The following is a 22,972-nucleotide window of genomic DNA, read 5'->3' as shown; positions in this document are numbered from 1 at the left end:
ATAATACTATATTCAATATAAAAGGCAAGAGTTGTTTCAACGAAAACACCTTACTTGTTTACGTATATATACCTTTGATCAATACCCATGGGCCCGCAGTATGTCAAGAAAGCAGCTGCAGACACGCAATTTGAAAGAAGCACCTCAGACGATGAATACTCCATGACAAAGGCCGTCGAATCTTCCTCAAAATCTTTTAATCGTTGTAAAAGTTCTTGAGCTACCTTTAACCTCTCCGAACAAGCGTTCACCTTGTCTTGCAAATCATATTTAACCATAACAGCCTCGTCAAACTCATCTTGTAATAGATTTAGTTCTTCCACTAATCTCGGTAAATCCTCTTCCGTCAATGCAGGTTCCGTGTCAATTTCTGCTGGCTAAGAAAATAAGAAAAAATGTAAGAAACTTTAACTTTCCTTTCTCAAATACTGTAACTAACTGTTCATTTCTCTGAGGTTTGTTATAAACAAATAAACTGTACCACTGACACACGTTATCTTAGTTTGTATTTTAGGTTGTGTAAAGACAGTGCATAGTTCTCTGTAGTCTTTTCCTCACTATGCCTATACTAACAATGTTTCTTTTTAAATGCTTGTGCCGTAAAAATATTGATTTTAGTTATACTTTTATTCGACGGAACTCTTAAATTGACACAACATTTCTTAAAACAATTAATTAACATTTTGTTTCGTTCTCAACATGTTTAATTTTTTGTAATTTCCCATTCTGTACAACCAGAATCTTTCAGTCTCCGGGAAACTTTTGGATGATATGCTTAGACAGGAATATTATACAATTAACACTATTTAACGAAAGAATCTTAGCCAGGTCATAGATGATAGTACAATATGACTTCACTGGTGGAACAAAATGGCACATTTTACAAAAAAACTTCGATATCTTATAAGAAGAAAAGAGACATACACAACCCACTTTAGAAAATCTATCGTTATTTTAAAAATAATTCTGTTTAGTAAAATTATAATTTAAAAAGTAAAATTTTCGCTTCGTAAGCATTTCAACCGCTACAATAATGCCAAAACACATACTTAGTTTAAACTTTATGTGAAGAAGAAACAATGTGAAGCAATTTAAACATATCACACACCTTTTCTTCTAGTAAGTCTTGTTCGCCAAGCTGCTCTTCCTCTCCAATCTTCTCATTCTCTTCCTGTTCTCTACGAAGTTCGTGTAAATAATCAAGCACCTTACGATAAGGCCTGTACTTCTTCGTGTAATGAAGTAATGAGAGCACAAACTCAACAAGAATCACAGCATCCTCAGAGGAATATCTTGCAGCTACGACTGTAATACCATGAGAATGACGTCGCTCTAAGAAACATAAAAAAGTTAACAATTTTCCAAATGAAAGAATTATTTTCAAAGGTATATGACCGAAAGATGAAAGCTATTTAATATAGTTGACGAAAAAGATTGATCGATTACTAAGCAACAGCAGTTTCTATCAAATAAATTTCAAATAGAGAAAATAAAGTAAACTGGACTCTAAACTGACAATTAATGTATGTACAACTAATTGCTGCTAAATAACCTATTTAAAATAATCCTATCCTTATGAACATAATACTATGTTACAAGTATACCTGAAATTGGCGAGCTCTTTCCATGAAGGCAGGTGCCTCTGCTGGGAACAGGCTGCAACGATTTGCCGAGTTCTCCCATTTCATTTTTTGCAAAGAACGGTTCAATACTATTCACAATGCTATCAGAAAGACCTTCACGCCAGTTGATGCCATGCAAGGCATCTGCAAACTTCTGAGAGTCACTAATTATCGTTTGTATTGCTTTCCACGTCTGACGATCCATCTTGCCATCACTTGAGATCCCTTGTAATATCACAAAAATCACAATTTAAGTAAATAATTCTTTCTGTACTTTGTCAATAGGAAACGAAGTACAATCTATCACTGATACTATGACTACTAGTGAAATAAAATGTAAAACATAAGAAAGGTTTATAAGTTAGTCCAATTAAAAAACCACTGGTAATTTGAAATATAAGTTAACTAAAGTGCTAAAATTTATGCTCAAAGGTTGAATGTAGACATTATACTGCAGCTACACAATGTTCCAGTGGACTGATTTCTCCTTTTTTATGTAACGGCAGACAATTGCTTTGTCAAAACTAATCAATTTTTTATGAAATGGTAAAGGATATACACTCCTACATAATCTAAAGAAATATTACAACGGAAATGATATGGAGAAATCGTTCCCAATGTGCATGCTCCTATTATAAACATTTTTCTAGCTTAAATTTTTAATGATTGCTGCCATCTTTACCAGTATAGGACTGGGTATGAGCACGGTTTGGTGGCGCCTCCAGCCTCGTTTTCTTTTTACTTTGACCTCCTGAACTTGAAGTGTCATCAGCAACAGCAGCTGCATCAAATGACCTGCGGTCATGACGTGTAGAGGAATATGGCGTCGTGCTGTAAGGTGAGAATTCAGATCTTCCAAGTAGCGCCATTGTCATCAACATCACCATACCAACCATTGTTGGTGGGTTTTGTATCGCTTTCAGTCTTTCACAACATGTGCGATCTAAACGATCTTGCCAAGTTACGACCTATATAAGATGCAATCCGACATGAAATCAACCATAATAACTAAGGTGTCTAGATTTTAAACTTGATAAAATACATTAATGCTAATTAGGATGGCAAATTTTATGATTTTTGACTTTCCTCAGTGTTCTTCACATATTTTATTCCAAATAGCAACTAGCAGTTTCCCCCCCCCCCTTAGTCTTTAGCAAACCACTAATATAGTGCAGTAATATTGCTGCCCGTTAAGAAATCTCATTTCAAACCTCTGAAATAAATTACATGCAGCACATGGACCTTATGAGTGGGCATAAAACAGCTACAAGATAGATGAATCATTAACTTAGGTCATCTTTATAAAAACATCTATATTCACGAATGATACATGTGAAACAACAGTTGTAACTGAAAATTTCACAGTTCAAACATTCAGAACATAATAAAAAGATATCCAGCCAAAATTAAAAGCTCGAGAGTACCAAACATAGTTATAACGTAACATGTCATAATGGAAAGATAACCTACTATAGTTAAATACAACCTACCATTTCCTCTGCGACGTTTAGTTCTTTCTTCAATCTTTCTCGTTCTACTTCGGCCTTTGCAATTTCTTCGCAGATTTTCGCTTTCTTACTTTTCATTTTTGCCCGCTGTAAAATTCAACAAGTAAATACTCTTCACAATTCAATGACGAACAGAAAACCACCAACTTTATTTACTACTGAATAACTAGCCTTCGTACTTAATGAATAACTAATCACTAGTCTTCTTACTTAATTTCTGTAACCTTCCTATTTAATGAATAACTAATCCTCTCACTCATCAGGCAGCCAAACACAAACCTTGCCGATACTTTAATTGTCACCAGAAGCAATACCTGTATTCTTTCAAATTCTTCGTCTAGCTCATCTTTCTCTTCATCAAGCAACTGACAAGAAATATCTTCTTCCATTTCACTGTCAATGAAGGTGATAAATGATTTTAAGGTTTCACTACCAACTCCAAGTTTCGCCTTCAGTTTTTCAACGATAGTCGACTTTGCCGTAAGCCGATCCAGAAGGCTCGCTGTCACATCACTGGCTACGTCAAATTCAGCTTTCGTCTTAGTTATATACTCTTTCAACTTGTCCGCGTCTCTGCGAGCTTCGGATAGTGTATTCTGAACAAGTCTGAAGTGAAGAAATCATAGAAATAAAGATAAAATAATGAAAGAGATACAAACAGGAGGAAAGTAACATCTTATTTATTGAACCGTGATGTAAAGCGTCTTAGCACCATCTGCCGGATCTGATTAACATATCAATAAAGTCGGGTGGATGAATTTGCTAATCCTTAAGAAAGCATTTTGGAGAACGCACAATACTAAATACGCTTGCTCCACAGCTGCTTACTCAACACCACATCTTAATTTTAAAGTTTTCAGAAAACATCCAATAGAAAAAAACTTACATGAAGTATAAATTTATGCCACGATAAGCAACTTTACCTTGAATCATTAAGACAATCTTTGATTTCTCCCTCCTTTTTCTTCAACAAACTTATGAAACAATGCAAAAATCTTTCAAATGTAGTCGGCCCAACAAAAACCTCGTTTGGCAACTTAGCATTACACTGGCGATTGGTCAAATCGATTCTTTCCATAAGTAAATTTCTCGAGTATGAGATATCGGAACTATTATCCACTAGTTTCATCTCTTTGTTCTCTGCTTGTGTTTCTTGAATGTTTTGTGAATTCCGAGTGCATGGTATATGATTGCAATCTCGAAGAACATACTCGTGTATGGAAGCAAGGCACAACAGAACATTGGGTCTACATGTAAAAATATTACATACTTCACATCAACAAAAGTTTATAATTATACATTATTAATAACTAATGACAATATCTGTACATAGCTCATTCATTTTACAGTATGAACAATTCTGGTTGAAACAAAAGTGTCTCAAAGCATGAAGATTTCTAGCAACATTTCAAAGTAAGTATTGAAGTTCAGCAGACAAGTTTACTCAACTACAACATGGTTCTTTGTTTTTAGAAAACGACATGGGAACGCATATGAATGATGATGTGAATGAAGATTTTGTCATCAAGGCAGATGTGAAAATGCAACAAAATGACCCACCTTAAAACAATGGATTGTTCATCTTGAAGGATGCTGTGTTTTTCGAGGAAATGTCTTGCTTTGCCAACTAATGATTCTTCACCCCAATACTTCACCCAATTCACATGACATTTAGACAGGATACCAGGAAACTGGCTGCAAGGAACAAAATGTTAACTTTTAAGGTAAGGACACAATTTATTCAAATTGTTACAGTCTTGTTTCTATTGTCGCCCTCATGAAAATTATGTATCGCCATGCAGGGGAATTTTTCAGTCTGTTTAAATATTACATAGATAGAAATTAATGAAAAAGTAAGTTTACGATAGTCAAACATAACGTGGTGATGAATTTCCCCAATACGTTTCTCATACGTTCACACGTGTGAACAAAAAGAACACGGAAAAAGATATCAACGTGCGTACGAAATGATCATACGTCCACACGTGTGAACAAAAAGGACACGGAAAAGATATCCACCTGCGCACAAAATGAAATCGAAAAGTTAAAATAACCAGTGTCCACTCCGTCATTTTCACCAACATGATATACTGGGTTTTTTTCGCTGTAATTATGATGCAAAGCGTGACGCCATTGCAATAAAAACAACAATCATCACTCAATGGCGAATTGTTAACACACAAACACGAGTTCTGTCTTTTTTCTCCTTATTATGTAACAACTTACCATGGAGTAGATACAAGAATCTTATGACTTGGCTGAAAACACAAAATGATATGAAGATTCCTTTTTACTCTGCTCAAGAAGAACTTCATTGGATCCGTGAGGAAACTTGAAAATTTTCTTTTGATCGATGGCATCAAGGCCTATTAAACAAATGGCATAATGATACCAGATCCAGGACATTGCACAGTTTCAAATGCACAAATGCATGGTTTTACTGAAAATTCGTGAGATAGTGTATTGGCCTTTCTTCAAAATTAATTCAAGTAAAAACCTTAGGTAAAAAAAGGGCTTTTCAATAAGATTTGGACATGTTTGCAAAAGATAATCTGCACAAAAACACAAACTAAGAAGTAAAGCTAAGCTACCTGTATGAGACTGAGGGTCTCCTCTTCTGAAAACAAAGGTGGGTATTCTCCGCTGATCAATAAACTGTTAATAGCATCAAGATAGCAATCATCAGATATCTCTGTATCCTGTGAAAAACGATAAAACGTACGTGCACATTTACACAAGAACAGTAATCACTACGGCATACATACATTTAACACAGTACCTAAATATAATAAGATAAAGTTCGACGTCACGGTTGGTTATTACCAAACGATAAACACTTAAGCTTGAAGTTTAAACTGTTGTAAAAATACTAACAAAACGTTGCAATCGTCTTTTCCGTCGAGTTAAAACATTAATCAGACCGAGTTTCACCGTACGATCTATAATACATTGAAATATAGCAAACCTGACTTATATTCATTAATAGTTCTTAATTCAAAGTTAGTGATGTGAAATTTGATTTCCACCGTAGAATATTCACTTCGAAAGATATGTCATTCAATCTTCATGTTGCTGAGCACAATGCAATCCAACTTAATTTCCAGCCTACAGCATTCTTTTTCAAGAAAAACTTCGACACCTTCAAGTTTCATGTCACAGTATTGTAATTAGCTCAGTGCATGTTAGCTTAGACATTCGAATCCACGGTCATTCATCAAAGTAAAATATTACGAAATTGGTTTAATTTTTTCCACAACGACCTCGAGAATATTTCTAACCATCATTATGCTGATGGTGTTTTGTTATCACAGCCTGCTCGACAAACATCTTGCTAACCTTAATCATGATTACGGTTTTGTTGCCATCACAGACTGCTCCGCGAAAATGTCTAACCTTAATCATAATGGTGGTGGTCTTGCCATCACAGCCTGCTCGACGAACAGCAGATCGTAGACCATCAAGAAAAGATCCTTTATGTGAACAATCTATGGTGTGTATGGGGTTATCCAACATGTAAAGTGCCATTGCTGCTAGATCAGAAAGCCGTGAGCCAAGTGGGCCAATCAACAATAAATTGCCACTAAAGTAGAAAAAAGCAACGCATGTTTTTAAATGTGTGCGTGCAACAAGTCATAATGTTTGAGTGGTGATAATTATACTCGAGTTAATCCACAAGTAACGATAGTATTTCATTTAAGATTCAATTTTATCACAACTACAACCAATCCGATCGCAAAAAACCCAACTAATTTACAACTTACAAGTTCCTTATACTAAGGATGCGATGTATACGAACAATATGTGAGATCACGTCTTCAGAAAGCACAAGTGAAAGAGGAGATGTAGAATATTCATCATTGTAACGTTCAAGATGCATTTCCAAACATGGAATAACCTCAGCATAGCTAGCGACTGACTGATGATGTAACTAAACAAGAAGTCGTATTTCAAAGACAAGAAAATAAGACATCATAGAGTACAACTATAATGTAAGGGGCCACGAATACAGCTAGATAGGATTAGGATTAGATCATCCCCTAAGACCATTACGTTGGGTAAATATGCGCAAGCAGTCGAAAATTGCCCAGTCTTTGTCTGTTACATGTTTGTAAATGTAGATCGTCTAGGCTGGTATAGTTCTGAGAAGGACTGTTTTTGTTGTTGTTGACTGACGTTTTGACAACCTTAGCGGTAGTCATCTTCAGAGTCTTTGTCTAGTAATGCTGGATAAGAATGATTATCATCCACGCCAAAGTTTTTACTGTCTATACAAAGACCTGAATAAAGCGAGTGGAGGATCTACTACTTATTAAACGTAATATCATTTTTTTGCAGCCTAACTCATCGCTATTTCTTGTTGGTAAGCAGTTCTCTTTGACTACCTGAGCAAAAAAAATTCGAAATGCTCATGGCATCAAAATTCACTTGAATAGTTTATCTATATTCTCGCCGTGATGTACAAAACGTACAAAATGCTTATAAGTAATAACCAGCTTGTTTTAATAAAAAATAAAGGAACAAGCTCACTGTATCCCAGAAAACCACGGGTCCGTGTAGACATACGTCTACTTTATGAGCTACAAGAGCAGTAAACACGAAAATTTATAAAAATATTCGCATGTGTGAACGTTACGCACATACATTTATAAATCTGCAGACGTTACATACCTTGGGTATGGTCTTTGAAGAAGCAACTGCTCTGCCAGCGTAAAACTCCTTTGTATCAAGATTAAAGGTAACAAACATCTGTGTTGAACAATTGGCCAACTTCTCAGGAAAATACTACAAAACAGAAGGTAAAGTGAACACATCGAATTAAGGGTAAAAAACACACATCTGGATTGAAGAATTGCCATTTTCTTCATACTACAAAAAAGAGGGCGATACTAAACGTAGTTTACATAATTTCCACCATTAAAAACGACTATCTCAAAAAAACCCCAACATCAAAGAATTGAAACTAGAAAGGCGGATTAGCAAAAGTTGAAAATAACATTTTCTTACGTAATTTTTAAAAAATTATTTTGTCAGTCAATATTCTTGCTGAATAGAATCATCAAAATAATGTATTCAGTCAAGCAATAGGAACAAATATGAATGCCTTCCCATGACTCATCAGTCAGTCAAGCAATAGGAATAAATATGAATGCCTTCCCATGACTCATCAGTCAGTCAAGCAATAGGAATAAATATGAATGCCTTCCCATGACTCACCAGTCAGTCAAGCAATAGGAACAAATATGAATGCCTTCCCATGACTTACCAGTCAGTCAAGCAATAGGAACAAATATGAATGCCTTCCCATGACTCATCAGTCAGTCAAGCAATAGGAATAAATATGAATGCCTTCCCATGACTCATCAGTCAGTCAAGCAATAGGAATAAATATGAATGCCTTCCCATGACTCATCAGTCAGTCAAGCAATAGGAATAAATATAAATGCCTTCCCATGACTTACCAGTCAGTCAAGCAATAGGAATAAATATGAATGCCTTCCCATGACTCACCAGTCTAGTAATATTCTTAACTTCACGTTCAAACCAAGAGAGGTCCTCAGAACGGCTTATGCGATCAGCAAAGACACGTTGCAACTCGTGTTTCCACAACGCTACAATAAAATCTTCGTCTGGCCTCATTTCCTCGGGAGAATTTTTCAAACCCTAAAACAGACAGATTTTAATGAGTAAACACCTTGTAAATAACAAAAAAGGAAATTCCTCAAGTGCTAAAACAAGTGAAAACTTGTTGCCTTTGCCTGAAATTACTTATGAGAAAAGACTTGTGAGTACGAACAACAAGTACATCTACAAACAATAACGTACACAATATGAATCAGCAATACAAACAACAGGAGCTAGTTACCTCACCTGAAAGACTCGTGCAACATCACGAAGATTAAAATAATAGTGAGCACGACCAGGTGTTGGTGAGGTTTTTAACACATGTTGAACGCTTTCTATCAACGAGCAGGTCGCTTTGGTAATTTTCTCGTGAAGTTCGTGTGGCAAACCAATTCCATCGTTATGTGACATGTTGCCCTTGAATTAAATGTGCAGCAAACAACACGATAAAAAATAACTATTCGAGGTAACAACATGGTATACAAACAGGTATTTAACACGACAAAGTAGTAAACGATCAAGCACTTGACATGATAAAAAGATAATAAATATTTTGGCAGGACAAAATGATAGACAACAAAGTATTTGACAGGATCAAGTGGTAAACATTAAACAAGCAAGTATATGACAAGCGAAAACGATAAAAAATAAGTTTATGACAGGAGAAAATTATAAACAAATAAGCATTAGACAGGAGAAAATGATAAAAAAAGAAGTATGTGACAGGATGAAACGTTAAAATACTTAAGTATTTGACAGAATAACATTAAACTTGTCTACCTCTAATACACTTGTCACTATGCTGAACAATGTCTTCGCAGAAGGATTTGGCAAATAAAATGCCGCAAAATGGCGCTGAAAATCAAAAATGCATACAGCTCAGTAAACAAATAACGGATACAACCTGGATTAACAACACAAACTATTATATGATGAAAGAAATTGCCTTGTTCAATACAACGATCATGAATTGATGAACAACGACGATGCAAACACATGCATTGAGAACACAATTGTATCAATTCATAAAATTAAATCAAAGTTAAGAAAATATTAAGCCATGCATGACTATTTTACGCAACAACCAACTTCAAACCTTTAGTCTATTTGAAATGGACGTTGACCAACCGACAGCAGGTTGTTTGAACGAAGTTGACATTGTTGCAATAACAAGCAAATCTTCAAGTATTCTCCATTCAAAAGGTTTTTGAAGCTCGTACAAAGCTCGAGTGTCCAGTAGTTGTCTTAGAAGCTGGATGAATGTACAAATGAAAGTAACTTCAGTTTACATAATTAGTCAAAAATACAAGCACATGACACAGGATATACAACAAGGAAACATTCGAGTCATGACAAAACACTGATTAAGAATTGTTTCCAATATATTACATAATTTGAAAATTATTGGGTGCCAGACTTCTAGTCTTTCATCATCATTGAGCGGGAGGGGAGGGCGATAGTTTGACTCAATGCATTACCTCATTTATTTCCTGGACTCCGTAAATGTTGACATCGGGTACGTTCAGATCTTCTATAAAAACATCTAAAGATTTGCCACCACGAGCACCATAATCATAACCTATTGAAAAGATCAAACTCAATGAACATCTAGTAAATGCACATTTACTTAATAAACATCTAGTGAAAGAACATCTACTTAATGAGCGTCTACTCAATAAACAATTATTGTCAAAGAACATCCATTAAGTAAATATCTACTTAATGAACATCTACTCAATAAACTATTGTCACAGAACATCCATTAAATAAACACCTACTCAATGAACATCTACTCAATAACATATATAGTCAAAGAACATCCATTAAATAAACACTTACTTAACATCTAATTAATGAACAATGAACAACTATTGTCAAAGAACATCCATTAATTAAACATCAACTCAATGAACATTTACTCAATGAGCATCTCGTCAAAGAACATCTACATAGATGCAAAGGTGTATCGCTGTCCCTAACCTTGCCTATGATGGATGTTACTCTCGATAAAACGTTGTAACGATGACGCAGTTGAATAGCTGGAGTAAACAAAACGACGAACCATCAACATCTTATCTTCAACAACTGCAAAATAGTACAGTAGATTAAGTGCAATGGAAGTGACGACAAAAGACAGTTTGACGTTAACACTGCTAATCATGTAATAACCACGTAACATTTATTTTCCACGTATGCAAAAGAAGTTTTCGAACTATACCTTGCTTGTCCAGAAAATCATTTATCAAAGAAGATTTTCCAGAGCTATGAGGCCCAACGAGAAGAATATTCCGACCGGACAATTTAACCAGTTCCATTAAAAAACGGAGTCGAACCTGTCAAAAATTAATCTAAATCAAACACATGCCAGTGGCGTAGACAGCCTACAACTTTGGTCGTGCTATGTAAATTTCAAATGCTTTTTCTATTTAAAAAATCTATTGCTTTTAAAAAGATTTGAACACTGAAATATGAACATAGCACGAGAAAACTTCCTCGATGGCTAGTAACAGCATTTTCCCCTGAAGACTGGATGAAACCAAGAATGTAATATTATGGAATGTAAGCATTGCAAATATCATACATGAAAAATAAAGGTGTGTAAGATTTGTGTATTTTTGTATAACATGCACAAAACCTGTCATCACGTAAAAATGCCATAAACATTCCCTATACACGTGAAGGATGATATAAAGAAAATAAGTCAAGTTAGAATGCAATATATTTTGGGCATACCGTTTCCTCCGTTTCCACAAAGACATCACCAAGAAAATCGGCAGCATCAAAATAACTTTCATCCGGCACTCTAGATAAAATTACATTTATCAGTGAAATACATACATTTGAGATGAAATCGAAACATGCAGTCTCTGAAAATAGTGACTTGGGCAATACACAAAAGTGAACTCTGTTTGTATAACATGTCGCTGGTGGTAATTTTGTGTAATAAAGTATCGACGTTCAATGAAATTTATCAAAACATTTTTCCAATGTGAAGTTTTTTGCAAACATGGGAGCTGGTGAATGGTTCGGGCAATCGAGAGGGAGTTTGCAAGTAGAATAAATTAAAATCGACTTGAGCTGTAGCAAGAGAAATACTTGTTTGATAAAGCATAGTTAAAGAGTAAACAGTTCAGGGTTGCAAGTCTATTTGAAACGGTGTGCAAAGGTCGCAAAGTGACAAGCCGAGTGCAAAAAGATTAGTTAACAATGAAGCAAAAACAAGACGCCTTCACAGAAAAACAAATACAACCGATTAATGAAAGAGAAGACAAAAGTTCCAAGAAAGCAAAGATGCAAAAAAACATGAGCGAAAGAAGACCTATAATTGGGGGGGGCCTCATATTTATATATTCATGCTGTATTATATTTCTTTGATATCCATTGTTTTTTGACATGCATGTGTGTGAGCTACCCCCCTCCAAATTATCGATCTTCCGACGCCCATACCGAAAAAAATATCCACCTTTAACTTAATTGAGATACTAGCTACGATGGACCAATCAAGCATTGTTCACGACTGAAGACTACTCCTAATTCTTTCAGTGACAAAAAATCGAAAGATGAAAGCCAAAAAATCAAATAACGCAACTGAATCGTATACAAGGATCTGCTGGATGTGTTTGGGCACCTAACGTAGGTGGATATTGGGGCGTAGCTACAACGTTAATTGGGGTGGGGGGTATATTGATTAATTCAGTTGTGCTCAACTACTTTCTGTTAAAGGGAATTGGCTTTCACACCCATGAATATACACTCCCACTCCCAAATTAACGTTTTAGTTACGCCTCTGAATGGATATCAACAACTATTTTCTATGAATGTTCTACCTTGATTTCCACGATTCCCACTCTCCTGATTCGTCCAGGTAGTAATCAAAAACTGAGGTAGATTGATCGTAATCAGGGAGGCTGCTACAGTAAAGCAAATGTAAATCATCGACATTATGAGTATGTGTAGATGAGACAACATTGAACGGTTCTCTTCTACACGGCTTCCTGATGTAAGATGCTGAGAGATGGAAACGAATTTTGAATGAATTGAATATTTGATATGGAAATTTGACAACGAAAACGAAGAAAAATCATCTCTTTGTTGGGACAAGAAACTACGCAACTGAAAGTCATACCCTGTTGTAAGTGTCAGAAGCAAGTCGCTAAATTTTCTTCTATCATGATCGTCCAATAAAACACCAAACGACCAAATCAACGAGAACAGAAATATCCTCTCGATGTGCAGTTCTCCAGTCACATCAGTGTTATTCTACAAACACATCAAAAACACATGCAGCATCTAGTTGACTGCAAAAACATGGTTCCTTTTTCGAGACTTAAAAAGACGTGTTTCTTTCATGCTGTTACAGTTATAAAAGTGACCAAATGACATTTCAAAACCAAATGATGCTCGTCTATCAGCCTAATGTAATACTGTTCAGTGGATACGTGTGCTCAAGCTGAGAGATAATCAACAAGTGTTTGGCAGTAATAGATACCCAGATTTACAAGATATTTAGTAATTACTAGTCCTTCATGTTGATTAGCTCGACGACTCTTCAGCAAAATCAAGAGCACTACCTCTATGGTAAAAAGACCGTTTAACATTACCAATACTCAAATTGATAAAAGACGAGTTGCTTGTTTGACTTAAGCTTAGTTAACGGCGGACGTATTGGACGCATAACTTTCGGTATTAAGAAACCTACTAGCATTGTATGACGCAGCTCTGAACTATGTATATCATTGCCTTTCTGCCTTCAGCATTGATTGCCTTTAGCTAGTTGGTTGCATTCCACGTTCCAGCCAGCAAGCATCATAATTGTTTTGCGTGTAGCTCCCTAGCATACGATTTTAGTTTTCTTTCTCTAAATGTTGTTTGTATATTCCTAGGTTCATTTCAATCAAGGTGACAGATGGTGGACAATTTCCACGACAAAAAGTAATGACGTACTCCTTATTATTGCTTCCCTACAACCGTATCGCAAACCTACCATCAATAGCTAACCTTATACTAACCTTAGTATATTTAGCTACATATTACCAAGCCTTATCCTGCATTGCCCGTGGCAACTTAGAATGCATGAAACTCATACCACAAACCGCAGCAACCTCTTAACACTGAGTTGCAGGCTCTGCTGTTAAAGACTTTTCTCGTTCTTTGTTGTTCATTCATCGTTATATACACTGACATACGTTATGTTACTGTTCTTTCTTGTTCATTCATCACTGCTCACACTGATACACGTTATTTCAGTTTATATTTTAGGTAGTGTAAACACTGTTCTCGTTCCCTGTTGTTCTTCAATCACTACCGACACACTGACATCACTACCTAAACTGATACAAATTATCTCATTTGCATCTTCTAAATTTGTCTGCTAAGTCCTGCTTATACCAAACACTTACGTACATGTAAAAGAGCATCCAGCAAAGTCAAGCATGTTGTAAACAATCCTCCTTCGCATATATTCATAATAGGCCTACAAGTATAGGGAAAGAGGTCATAATTGTTAAAATGACACACAATGGTAATAATGTTGTTGTAAGTAAAGAGTGTAATCAAACAAACTCTTGGTAAACTTAGCAACTGTATTTTAAACTCAAAAAAAAAAGCTTTAGCAGTAACGTAGTACTCCAAACTGGGCAGATTTAATTTAAATAAATCTAGCTTGATTGTAAAATAACTATAAAGTAGGAATATATTTTTAAACTAATTGGAAAAAGTGCGAAGTCAACCCTCAAAAAACAGCTCTTACTCCAAAATTTAATTTTGCAAAATACACAATCAATATTGAACTTACTTGGCATCGTTCTGTACAAATTGCGTTATAGCGTCAAGCGTGTAGTTAAAAATTTTCTGCAGACACTAAAAACGAAATAAGATGAAGCGGTAATCAAATTGATGGCTTTGCTGGATACAAGATCATGTACTAAACATGTCATTTACAAAACCTTTCGCTCGAATGGCGAGCTTCTTTCTTTTAGCCATGCTTCAGCCAAAGGTTGCCAACCCAACACATCATCATCCATGTAAACCATAGCCTGAATATAGATGAAAAACGTACGATTCTTCACAAACTACAATCGACATTCAAATTGTACAGAGGGCTCAGTGCTAGCAGTTCTTAGCAAACTTCTTTCATTGTCTCAGCAGTGTTACAAGATGAAAAACACTCTATGGAAAACGCTATTCGTGATTTGAAAGTTGAAACCAATCTCTTGAAATTTATTCAACAATGTGTCTTCTGCGTCAGCAGGAGCCAATAAAAGCATTGAGGAATACTTCTGTTGGGAAATTCATTCAACATAATGTTTACAACATTTACACAATATGATGCATGCAACAATCCTGCAACACGAACAAGATGTATAAAACATTAATACAACATGATGTATAAAACACTCATACAACAAAATGCATATAACACTCGTACATCAAGATGTATAAAACACTCATACATCAAGATGTATAAATTGTAAGATGTAAGATGTGTAAAGAAATAAAAGATGTTTACTGTGTTTGCACGAGCTTGCACATTCTTTTATAAAATAACAATAATGCGAAAAAAGACAAACATTTTAATTTTTCCTCTAAAATGTATTCATGATCGATTTGCAAATTCTCTTTGACTGATTGATTGTTTAGATTGATTTGATTGGTTAAGCTCAGATGTGTTTTGCACTGGCTAATGCAAACTCAGCTCTAGATCAGTCAGCGCACGCGTTTCATTGTGTTTATTTTATAAACACTCATACAATGTGATGTACCTCAACTCTCACAGAGCATGCGCACATGCAGTCAACATGATGTATACAACGCGCATTTTGTTAAGACATGTACATAAAGCAATGTGTGTTTAGAACTACAAACCGTTCTCGAAAGTATAGCTGGCGAGGCATTTTCCAAATCATCCGTTTCAAAAATAATTTTTACATCCTCGGCTAAATGGAGGCGTTCGCCATTATCCAAAATTAAGTACTAAATGAATAAAAAACAAATTCAGATTAACGTTACGACAGAAGTCACACTGTTCCTTTCTGAAGAGTTCCAGACTTCAGTTATTCAACGAGAAACCCTTTCACATGCATAACAACGATTAGTGGGAATCTTGATGATGTAGTTCACCAGAGGTGATGATATCTTGCACAGAAAACTTGAAATTCGAGTATGCTCTTTACAATCAAAAGTTGAGAAAGTTATTGTTATAAATTAAGTTTGAAAAACAACTTGAGAGCGTACGCGGATGATTTAAGCATAGAAAATTTCGCAAACTTTGGCAAATACAATAAAAATAGTGACAGATGAATATAATTAAATGCTCAACACAAGTTGATTTAGCAGTCATGTAACTTACGGCCGTATTTATTATCTAAAATACGATCGTAAATACGTTATGAGCCGCTGATGAAAGTTACCACTCAACAGCGAGATACATATAAAAAGAAGCAATGCCTTCCTACCTTGCCACTATCCAAAACACTGGAGAGATTTTCTGCCCAACTCTCATGTAAAGGTCCATCAAGACATAACCAAGTGGTTGTTTCATGGACATGATGTTGTTTGTTTGCCTTTCTCCAGTAATACGTAAATATACCATCTATCCAGTCACCATTCGGGCAAAGTTTTCCAAACACAAGCGAGAGATCAGAAACTGCAAGTGGGTTGATACGCTGAAGTTTGTGCGTGTGGACCTGAGTTCCAGCGCTGTCATGTTTTGCGATAGCTGATTGGCCGAGAGTCTCCACCATTGACGTAATACACGAGGTTTTACCACTACCTGGGCTTCCTGCAACAACGATTCCTACAAACAATAATAATATATAGCTGGCAAACAGTGACAATCAAAAATATGCGCTCATTGCTAAAAATCATCCTCCATCAAATCCACATAAAAAATCTTCATCGAGTTCACAAAGCTAGAATATGGTAATGCTACAATTACTGGAAAAAAAGACTACGATCACTTATGATAAAAACGCCACACTGGTATATATGTCCTCATAATTCTATATCAGACCATTCCTGATGAAAGCCATAGACTGGAGAATATAAGGATGCAAGTTTTAACATAATATCACTACAGACTGACACTGGACTTAAGCATGCAAGGACTTAAGTTTAAACATCAGATCACGTATGATACGTGGTTACTCCTGATAAAAACACACTAAAATTACGGATGAAAAAATTCCAATATGATCCCATAAGACCAATTAATCATTAGGTATGCTTTACGTAGCCAACTCTCTTATTAGGTTTTATTTTGCTGTTATCTGAACTCACTCACTATAAAAACAATACATTTCAAAGGAGCAATAACAATTTTCTGAAATTTACATAGCAAACCAGCCGACCAACTACCCGACAGCAAATATACCTTTATAGTTTTCGGAAAGATGATACAGCTGCATGACTTTATCGATCCATTGTTGTCGCGATACAAGATTGTTATCCGACGCATATTTTGACAATAGTGATTCAAAGTTTCTCTCCTTAATAGCGTGACTATCAGTAGCATTTGGTACACGAGGAAGTCCGTTAAAAACATCTCGAACAACACTACTGAAAGCCCCGAGTTCCTCAACAAGAAAAATAACAAAACGTGAAGTAAGTAAACATCAACTCAAAGAGTCCAAGTATATAGGTATGGTGAAGTAAAAAAAGAATAAATTGTGAACGCTATAGGCGTGGGGAGAGTGGGGAAGGCTGCAATGCCCGTAAAATGTTGAGCAGACGAGAGAGCAGTCGGGCATCATTCGCCGTGGACAACGCCCAGAATAAAACAAGTAGTTCTTGTTATATGTATTTCTCTGAGGGGAGAGGCATATGTATATTATCTATCTATTTGTCAATAAAATGACTACAAAGATGCATAGCAACTTAGTACCAAAACAGCTGTCTAAGAGAATTTGATTTTAAGCTTATAAATAAGTGAGATGTACCTCTTCTGACAAGCGAGGACCAATATAATGCTGTAAGACTTCTATTGCAAAAGAATGATCCAGTTTTACTGCAGGAGTCAAGCCAGAAGGTGAACTGAGCTTTTTTTCCGTCTTTTCAGTACCAGTAACTTTCGAAGATCGCAACACTAAGTACAAAACACATTTGTTGTATATAAATTGGAGCTAAATGAAAACGTACAAATTACGAGGTACAAATGTCCTCTAGTTAGAAACATAACTAAACATATTAAATAGCATGTAGATAACTACGCGAAGAGTGACCCCGGAGAAAGACTCTCGATCAGTTAAAAACACTCGGCTAACTAACTAACTTATAACTAATAATTTTCGTTAAGCGAGTATAAATTTCGATGGTGCTTAGGGCTTTACATAAAATCGGAAGGGAAATGTGGAAAATCGCTATTAACGGTGGAAAAATCTTTCATAGCAAATGTAAACAGGACTTACCAGACGAGTTGCTAGTTGGCCTGGTTACATTATCAGATGCTATCATGTTAAGCTTGCTTTGACCAACGGTACCCTGTGTTCGACGAATCTTTCCTAGAGTTTTGATCACCTTTGTCAAGGTACACAAGTTAAACGCCTTTGATGAAGAAGCATTTCTAAACGTCAAAAAAACAACAACAACAGAGCTTTAAAAAGCACAGAACCACATAATTCTACTAAACATTACAGGCACTCACAACTGTCCTTGGCAGATTCTTGCAACCATGGTCAATCTATCGGCAAGCACTTTGGGCGACTTCAATCCTTGACCTGCGCAATGAGCACGCAAGATAAGGGACATATCTGGTATGACCATTGCAACAGTTCGAAAATACGCTTTTAGTTCTGTGATAAAATGTTGGCAAGGAAACGTTGCTGTGACTATCAAGTTGAATGTGGGCTTGACGCGGATCTATAAAGATTATACATAATCAATTTATAAGCATAATAGCGTTGAGGTCTGTTCGTATGATACAAATCCCGCGTACCCTATGAGATTTGCTGACAAATCGTTTCGTGATTTGTAGCAAATATGTCAAAGTATGTTCAGAGTGACTGCAACTCGTTTTTAGAATTCTCAACCGAAACATATTGGAGATACAAATGCTTCTACTGGCGGACCTGGCGATGGGTAAAATTAATTACAATTGCCCATCTATTGGCTAGATTATATTCGCAACAAATTATAGAACCAATGGCGTTTTATAAACGAACGTGGAAAATTAAATCTTCGGTCCCACGAAATTTTTCCAACCCTGTATTCGTTACTGAATGCTTAAGCAATGTACTTTTCGTATTAGAGAAATTAAAAATACACAATCAATGTGACCAACGTATTTCGCACCACCGTATATAATCATAAAATAATTTCAATTCAATATGAAAATTCACTATACTTATACAACACTGTTATAATGTCCTATAGTTAAAAATAAAAATTTCTCGTCACCATAATTGCTTCTTTCATCACAAAGCAAAGGTGTATAGGGTATATATGTATGAAATTTAAACATGGTCAGAATTTGTGTAGCAATGCTTCTGCTCAAATTATGGTGTTCTTTATTTTTAGAGATCCCTAAAACTTCAAAGAAAAACTACCAAGGAGAATGATGTGTTAAAACTTGAAGAAATGAACAATGAAACACCTGGCAAAACTTAAATTTAAGGGCTGCAACATTTGTCGAACTAAAATTACATTTTACACAGTAGCGACAATTACATTGCAGCTGGAATCGTATTGATTACATAAGAACTAGAAGTCAAACCTCTTTTCCTTCATCGAGAAAACATGAAGGACGACCAATTTTGATTGCATCAACAATAACTTGTACATAATGAAAAATGACGGCAACCACAGCAGGAGACGCACGATGAAACTCATCTAAAATACCCCAACAGCCTTCCTATATTAGTAGAAAAAATTACGTCATTTCACAAAAAAATATTTTGACTAAAGTAAGTCGCGACCTTAAATTCACCAAGCAATAATTTCACAAACCTGAGCAAGACCTGTAAAGATTTTACCAAGATGATCACAATCCATCTTTGGTGTACAACTTAAACTCACGAAGTATCGTCCCAACATATGAGCGACACCCTAAATTCAAAATTTAAACTTTGGAACCATTTTACGAACAGTATTCTAGCATGTAACAAACTTAGAAAACGTCATCTACACACAATACACATTTCACACGATATATACAACACCTCTAAAACTCCAACGACAAAAGCAACTTCCATTTATAGCAACATCCTCGATCGGCAAGAACATTATCCAATGACAACAACACCCTCCAAGGACAACAATACTTCACATTGAGAACAATACTCTCCAATGACAACAACACACTCCATTGACAACCACAGTTTCCAGTGACAACAACACACTTCACTGACAACAACACTCTCCAACAATAACAACACACTCCATTGAAAACAATACCTTCCATTCACAGCAATACCCTCCAATGACAACAGATTTCGACGTATGAACAACATCCACTAGTCACTGACCAACTAACACTCTTCACAACTGGTATCATGACACAACAACACTACCAGTCCATGACCAAACACATCCAATTGAATTGAAGCACAGCTCACGCCATTAACCATTCAGCCATGACAACTTACTTCACTGACAACAACACACTCCATTCCAAACAACAGTCTTTAAACACTCTATCGAAATTGTCAATTAATAATATCCCCAAACAAATAACACCTAAAAAGAAACTTCAGTTGATTAATATTCGCTTCCTTCACATACCTTAGCTGTGGCTGTTTTGCCAATGCCACATTCTCCAGTAAGAGCTGTACATTGGAAATCTGTAATTGCCTAAGTAAAAACAAGAAAGCAAATCATGCACAGTCAGTTTCGTGTTTTTTAACAAACTATAGCAAAATTAGGTGAAGAAATCAAATGTCTGTTTCCAAGTTCATGCACTTAAAGTCCTACCATGAATAACTCTGTAAATAACGCAATGCTGCTCATTAGTGTTTCATACACATGACAAATTGCTCTTTAATTCTTCAATCACAGAAGTGAAAGAATCGCAGTGTACAGCAAGCGAGCTGAATACTAGAACACATGGTAAGGTGAGCTTTTGAATTTAATTTGGGGGTGAGCAGTATACTAGAACAGTAAGCAGCATACTACAACACGTGTGGTAAGGTAAGCTTTTGAATTTAATTTGGGATAACATATGTATGTTTAGTTTGAAAAATAATTCCAATGTAGGGTACAATCAGTGAATTGAACTGCTTGATCTCCACCGCAATATGTTCTACTTATGTCATACTCAATGATATGTACATATAAATAAACGTTTCAATGTATATATGAACTTAATACAACTCAAGGCTATAAACACAGAAATGTTTCACAATGCTGTCACAAGAAAATACGTTTGCTTTTTGTCAACACTTGGCAACAGTACAGTTAAAATAAAAAAAATTTGACAACTCTAATGCACACGAATCTCTAGCGATCTTCGAAGAATGGACACAAAAAAATGTTAACGCTAAAAAAAATTGTTTGAGGATATAATCGCAGGACGACCCGTAAAGTTTTTACTATCTTTTACTTGAATTTTTTCCATCTAAAAATCACCTTGGTTATGACTAGAAAACTGAGAACTTTATGCCAAAAAACGACATGAAATTAACTATTACTTAATGTACTTAACGAAGTGTCGCTGTATTAATACCTTGAACACTTTAAGGAAGCATTTTTCTGTGACTGGAGTAAGGAAGATTGGCACACTTGATCCATAAAACTCATTGCCGTAATCTAAGATGTATTCCATAACATGTAGCCGCACATGAGGTTTCTTACTTCCTGTGAATGGAGAGAAATTAAAAGTATCGAACCATTTGAACGAGTCCAAAAGATAAAGCATACAAAACTGAAGAAGTAAAAGAGGGATGAACAGAATAATTATAATGATCAAAAAGAATACATATACACGCTGGTATGAAGTTTATTTACATACGTAGGTACGAGGATACAGTATGAACACTAAACACATCTAAATAAATTACGTATATTTAGATATTATAACCAAAAGAAATGTATATGCTGGGAAGTTGTGAAAAGATGCAATTAGTTAGCAGAATGGTAAATACGTATCAGTAGCATGAAAATAAGGATGGCGAAAAATGTAAATGAAGAATAAAACTATGAAAGTTAATAAAAACTATCAACAAAGTAAGACAGTTAGGTCACATCTTCAAAACGAAGAACAACAAAATTTCATTCTTGAAGGAGAAGAGGAATACACGAAAAGATTGTTGATTGAAAATGCAAGTTGATGTTGTGACAAAAGAAGCGAGTAACTGTAGAAAGATGACTGGTAAATAACCACCGGGAAACACGAGTGTAGGATTAGAGATGATGGATATTTTTTCACCATAGAAAAAAGATGACCAGCAATGAAAAAAAGAAGTCATGACTTTTTCACAATAGACGAAAGGTGACTACTGAATGAATAGAAATGAAGTATAACATTTTGTTCACAAAGGAAGGATGACTGGTGTATGAATGGAAATAAGATATAACTTTGTTCAGAGAGGAAAGATGAGAAGTGGATGAATGGAAATGAAGTACGTTTAACTTTTTGTTCACAAACGAAAGATGAGAAGTGAATAAATGGAAATGAAGAAGAACTTTTTGTTAAAACAGGAAAGATGAGAAATGAATACATGGAAATGAAGTAGAGCTTTTTGAACATTGAGGAAACAAGAGTGCAATGAACTCACGTCCACTTTCACAGACATTCCCATAGAATCTTATGTTTCTTTTCCATTCGAAATCATTAACATCCCTTAATTTCCGTTTGCTCAGATCGTCAAGTAAATCTCTTAAATGCATTCCATACTAAAGCAAAACAACAAAAGGCAACATTTTTAACAACTGATTTAAAATTTACATCTCAAAATCTATGACTTGCTTACAGATAATAAGGCTTCAAGCTTCAATTGACCAGCTGAATTCAAGTTTTGCTCAACATTCTTCCAACATCCTTTAACAAGAATCATTGGCACTCGACTAAGAACGCCCCAGAAACGTCGGACTGCATTTGGTAGGGCTTTTCTATCAATACGAAAGTCAGAAATTCCCTGAAATATAGAAGCAATATACAATAATTTAAAGACTTGCGTAGAGTATTATGAATGTAGTAGCTTGTGTTAAAAGAAGTGTACGCAATAGAGAAAGATATTTGTCAGAATTAGAGAGAGAAAAACGTCAGTAATAGAGAGAGATGTCTGTAGA

The 22,972-nt window shown here is 35.5% G+C and overlaps 1 protein-coding gene and 1 long non-coding RNA gene across 2 annotated transcripts in view; one reads left to right on the top strand and one right to left on the bottom strand.

Moving 5' to 3' along the window:
* The window catches only part of LOC124442322 (dynein axonemal heavy chain 5-like), a 59,395-nt gene that overhangs the window by 12,009 nt on the left and 24,414 nt on the right, over positions 1 to 22,972 (bottom strand). The window contains 38 exon segments of the mRNA XM_046992816.1: positions 73 to 377; positions 1,109 to 1,332; positions 1,605 to 1,847; positions 2,305 to 2,590; positions 3,113 to 3,217; positions 3,445 to 3,736; positions 4,054 to 4,377; positions 4,691 to 4,825; positions 5,357 to 5,496; positions 5,722 to 5,829; positions 6,524 to 6,710; positions 6,892 to 7,058; positions 7,799 to 7,912; positions 8,639 to 8,791; positions 8,999 to 9,169; positions 9,533 to 9,607; positions 9,849 to 10,004; positions 10,231 to 10,331; positions 10,733 to 10,837; positions 10,971 to 11,085; positions 11,486 to 11,555; positions 12,580 to 12,663; positions 12,879 to 13,012; positions 14,156 to 14,225; positions 14,547 to 14,611; positions 14,698 to 14,787; positions 15,617 to 15,724; positions 16,207 to 16,547; positions 17,124 to 17,325; positions 17,689 to 17,834; positions 18,157 to 18,311; positions 18,393 to 18,607; positions 19,461 to 19,598; positions 19,694 to 19,792; positions 20,468 to 20,536; positions 21,408 to 21,538; positions 22,459 to 22,576; positions 22,654 to 22,818. Coding sequence (XP_046848772.1) covers positions 73 to 377; positions 1,109 to 1,332; positions 1,605 to 1,847; positions 2,305 to 2,590; positions 3,113 to 3,217; positions 3,445 to 3,736; positions 4,054 to 4,377; positions 4,691 to 4,825; positions 5,357 to 5,496; positions 5,722 to 5,829; positions 6,524 to 6,710; positions 6,892 to 7,058; positions 7,799 to 7,912; positions 8,639 to 8,791; positions 8,999 to 9,169; positions 9,533 to 9,607; positions 9,849 to 10,004; positions 10,231 to 10,331; positions 10,733 to 10,837; positions 10,971 to 11,085; positions 11,486 to 11,555; positions 12,580 to 12,663; positions 12,879 to 13,012; positions 14,156 to 14,225; positions 14,547 to 14,611; positions 14,698 to 14,787; positions 15,617 to 15,724; positions 16,207 to 16,547; positions 17,124 to 17,325; positions 17,689 to 17,834; positions 18,157 to 18,311; positions 18,393 to 18,607; positions 19,461 to 19,598; positions 19,694 to 19,792; positions 20,468 to 20,536; positions 21,408 to 21,538; positions 22,459 to 22,576; positions 22,654 to 22,818 — 5,906 coding nt within the window.
* Positions 4,479 to 19,933, top strand: LOC124442335. Its single transcript, XR_006947215.1, has 4 exons — positions 4,479 to 4,543; positions 4,604 to 4,854; positions 13,636 to 13,684; positions 19,265 to 19,933. It is a non-coding gene; the product is annotated as an uncharacterized LOC124442335 (long non-coding RNA).

Source organism: Xenia sp. Carnegie-2017, unplaced genomic scaffold, assembly GCF_021976095.1.
Source record: "Xenia sp. Carnegie-2017 unplaced genomic scaffold, XeniaSp_v1 HiC_scaffold_20, whole genome shotgun sequence".
NCBI lineage: Eukaryota > Metazoa > Cnidaria > Anthozoa > Malacalcyonacea > Xeniidae > Xenia > Xenia sp. Carnegie-2017.
Note: the sequence above shows the minus strand (reverse complement) of the source record. Positions and strands in the feature narration are given on the sequence as shown.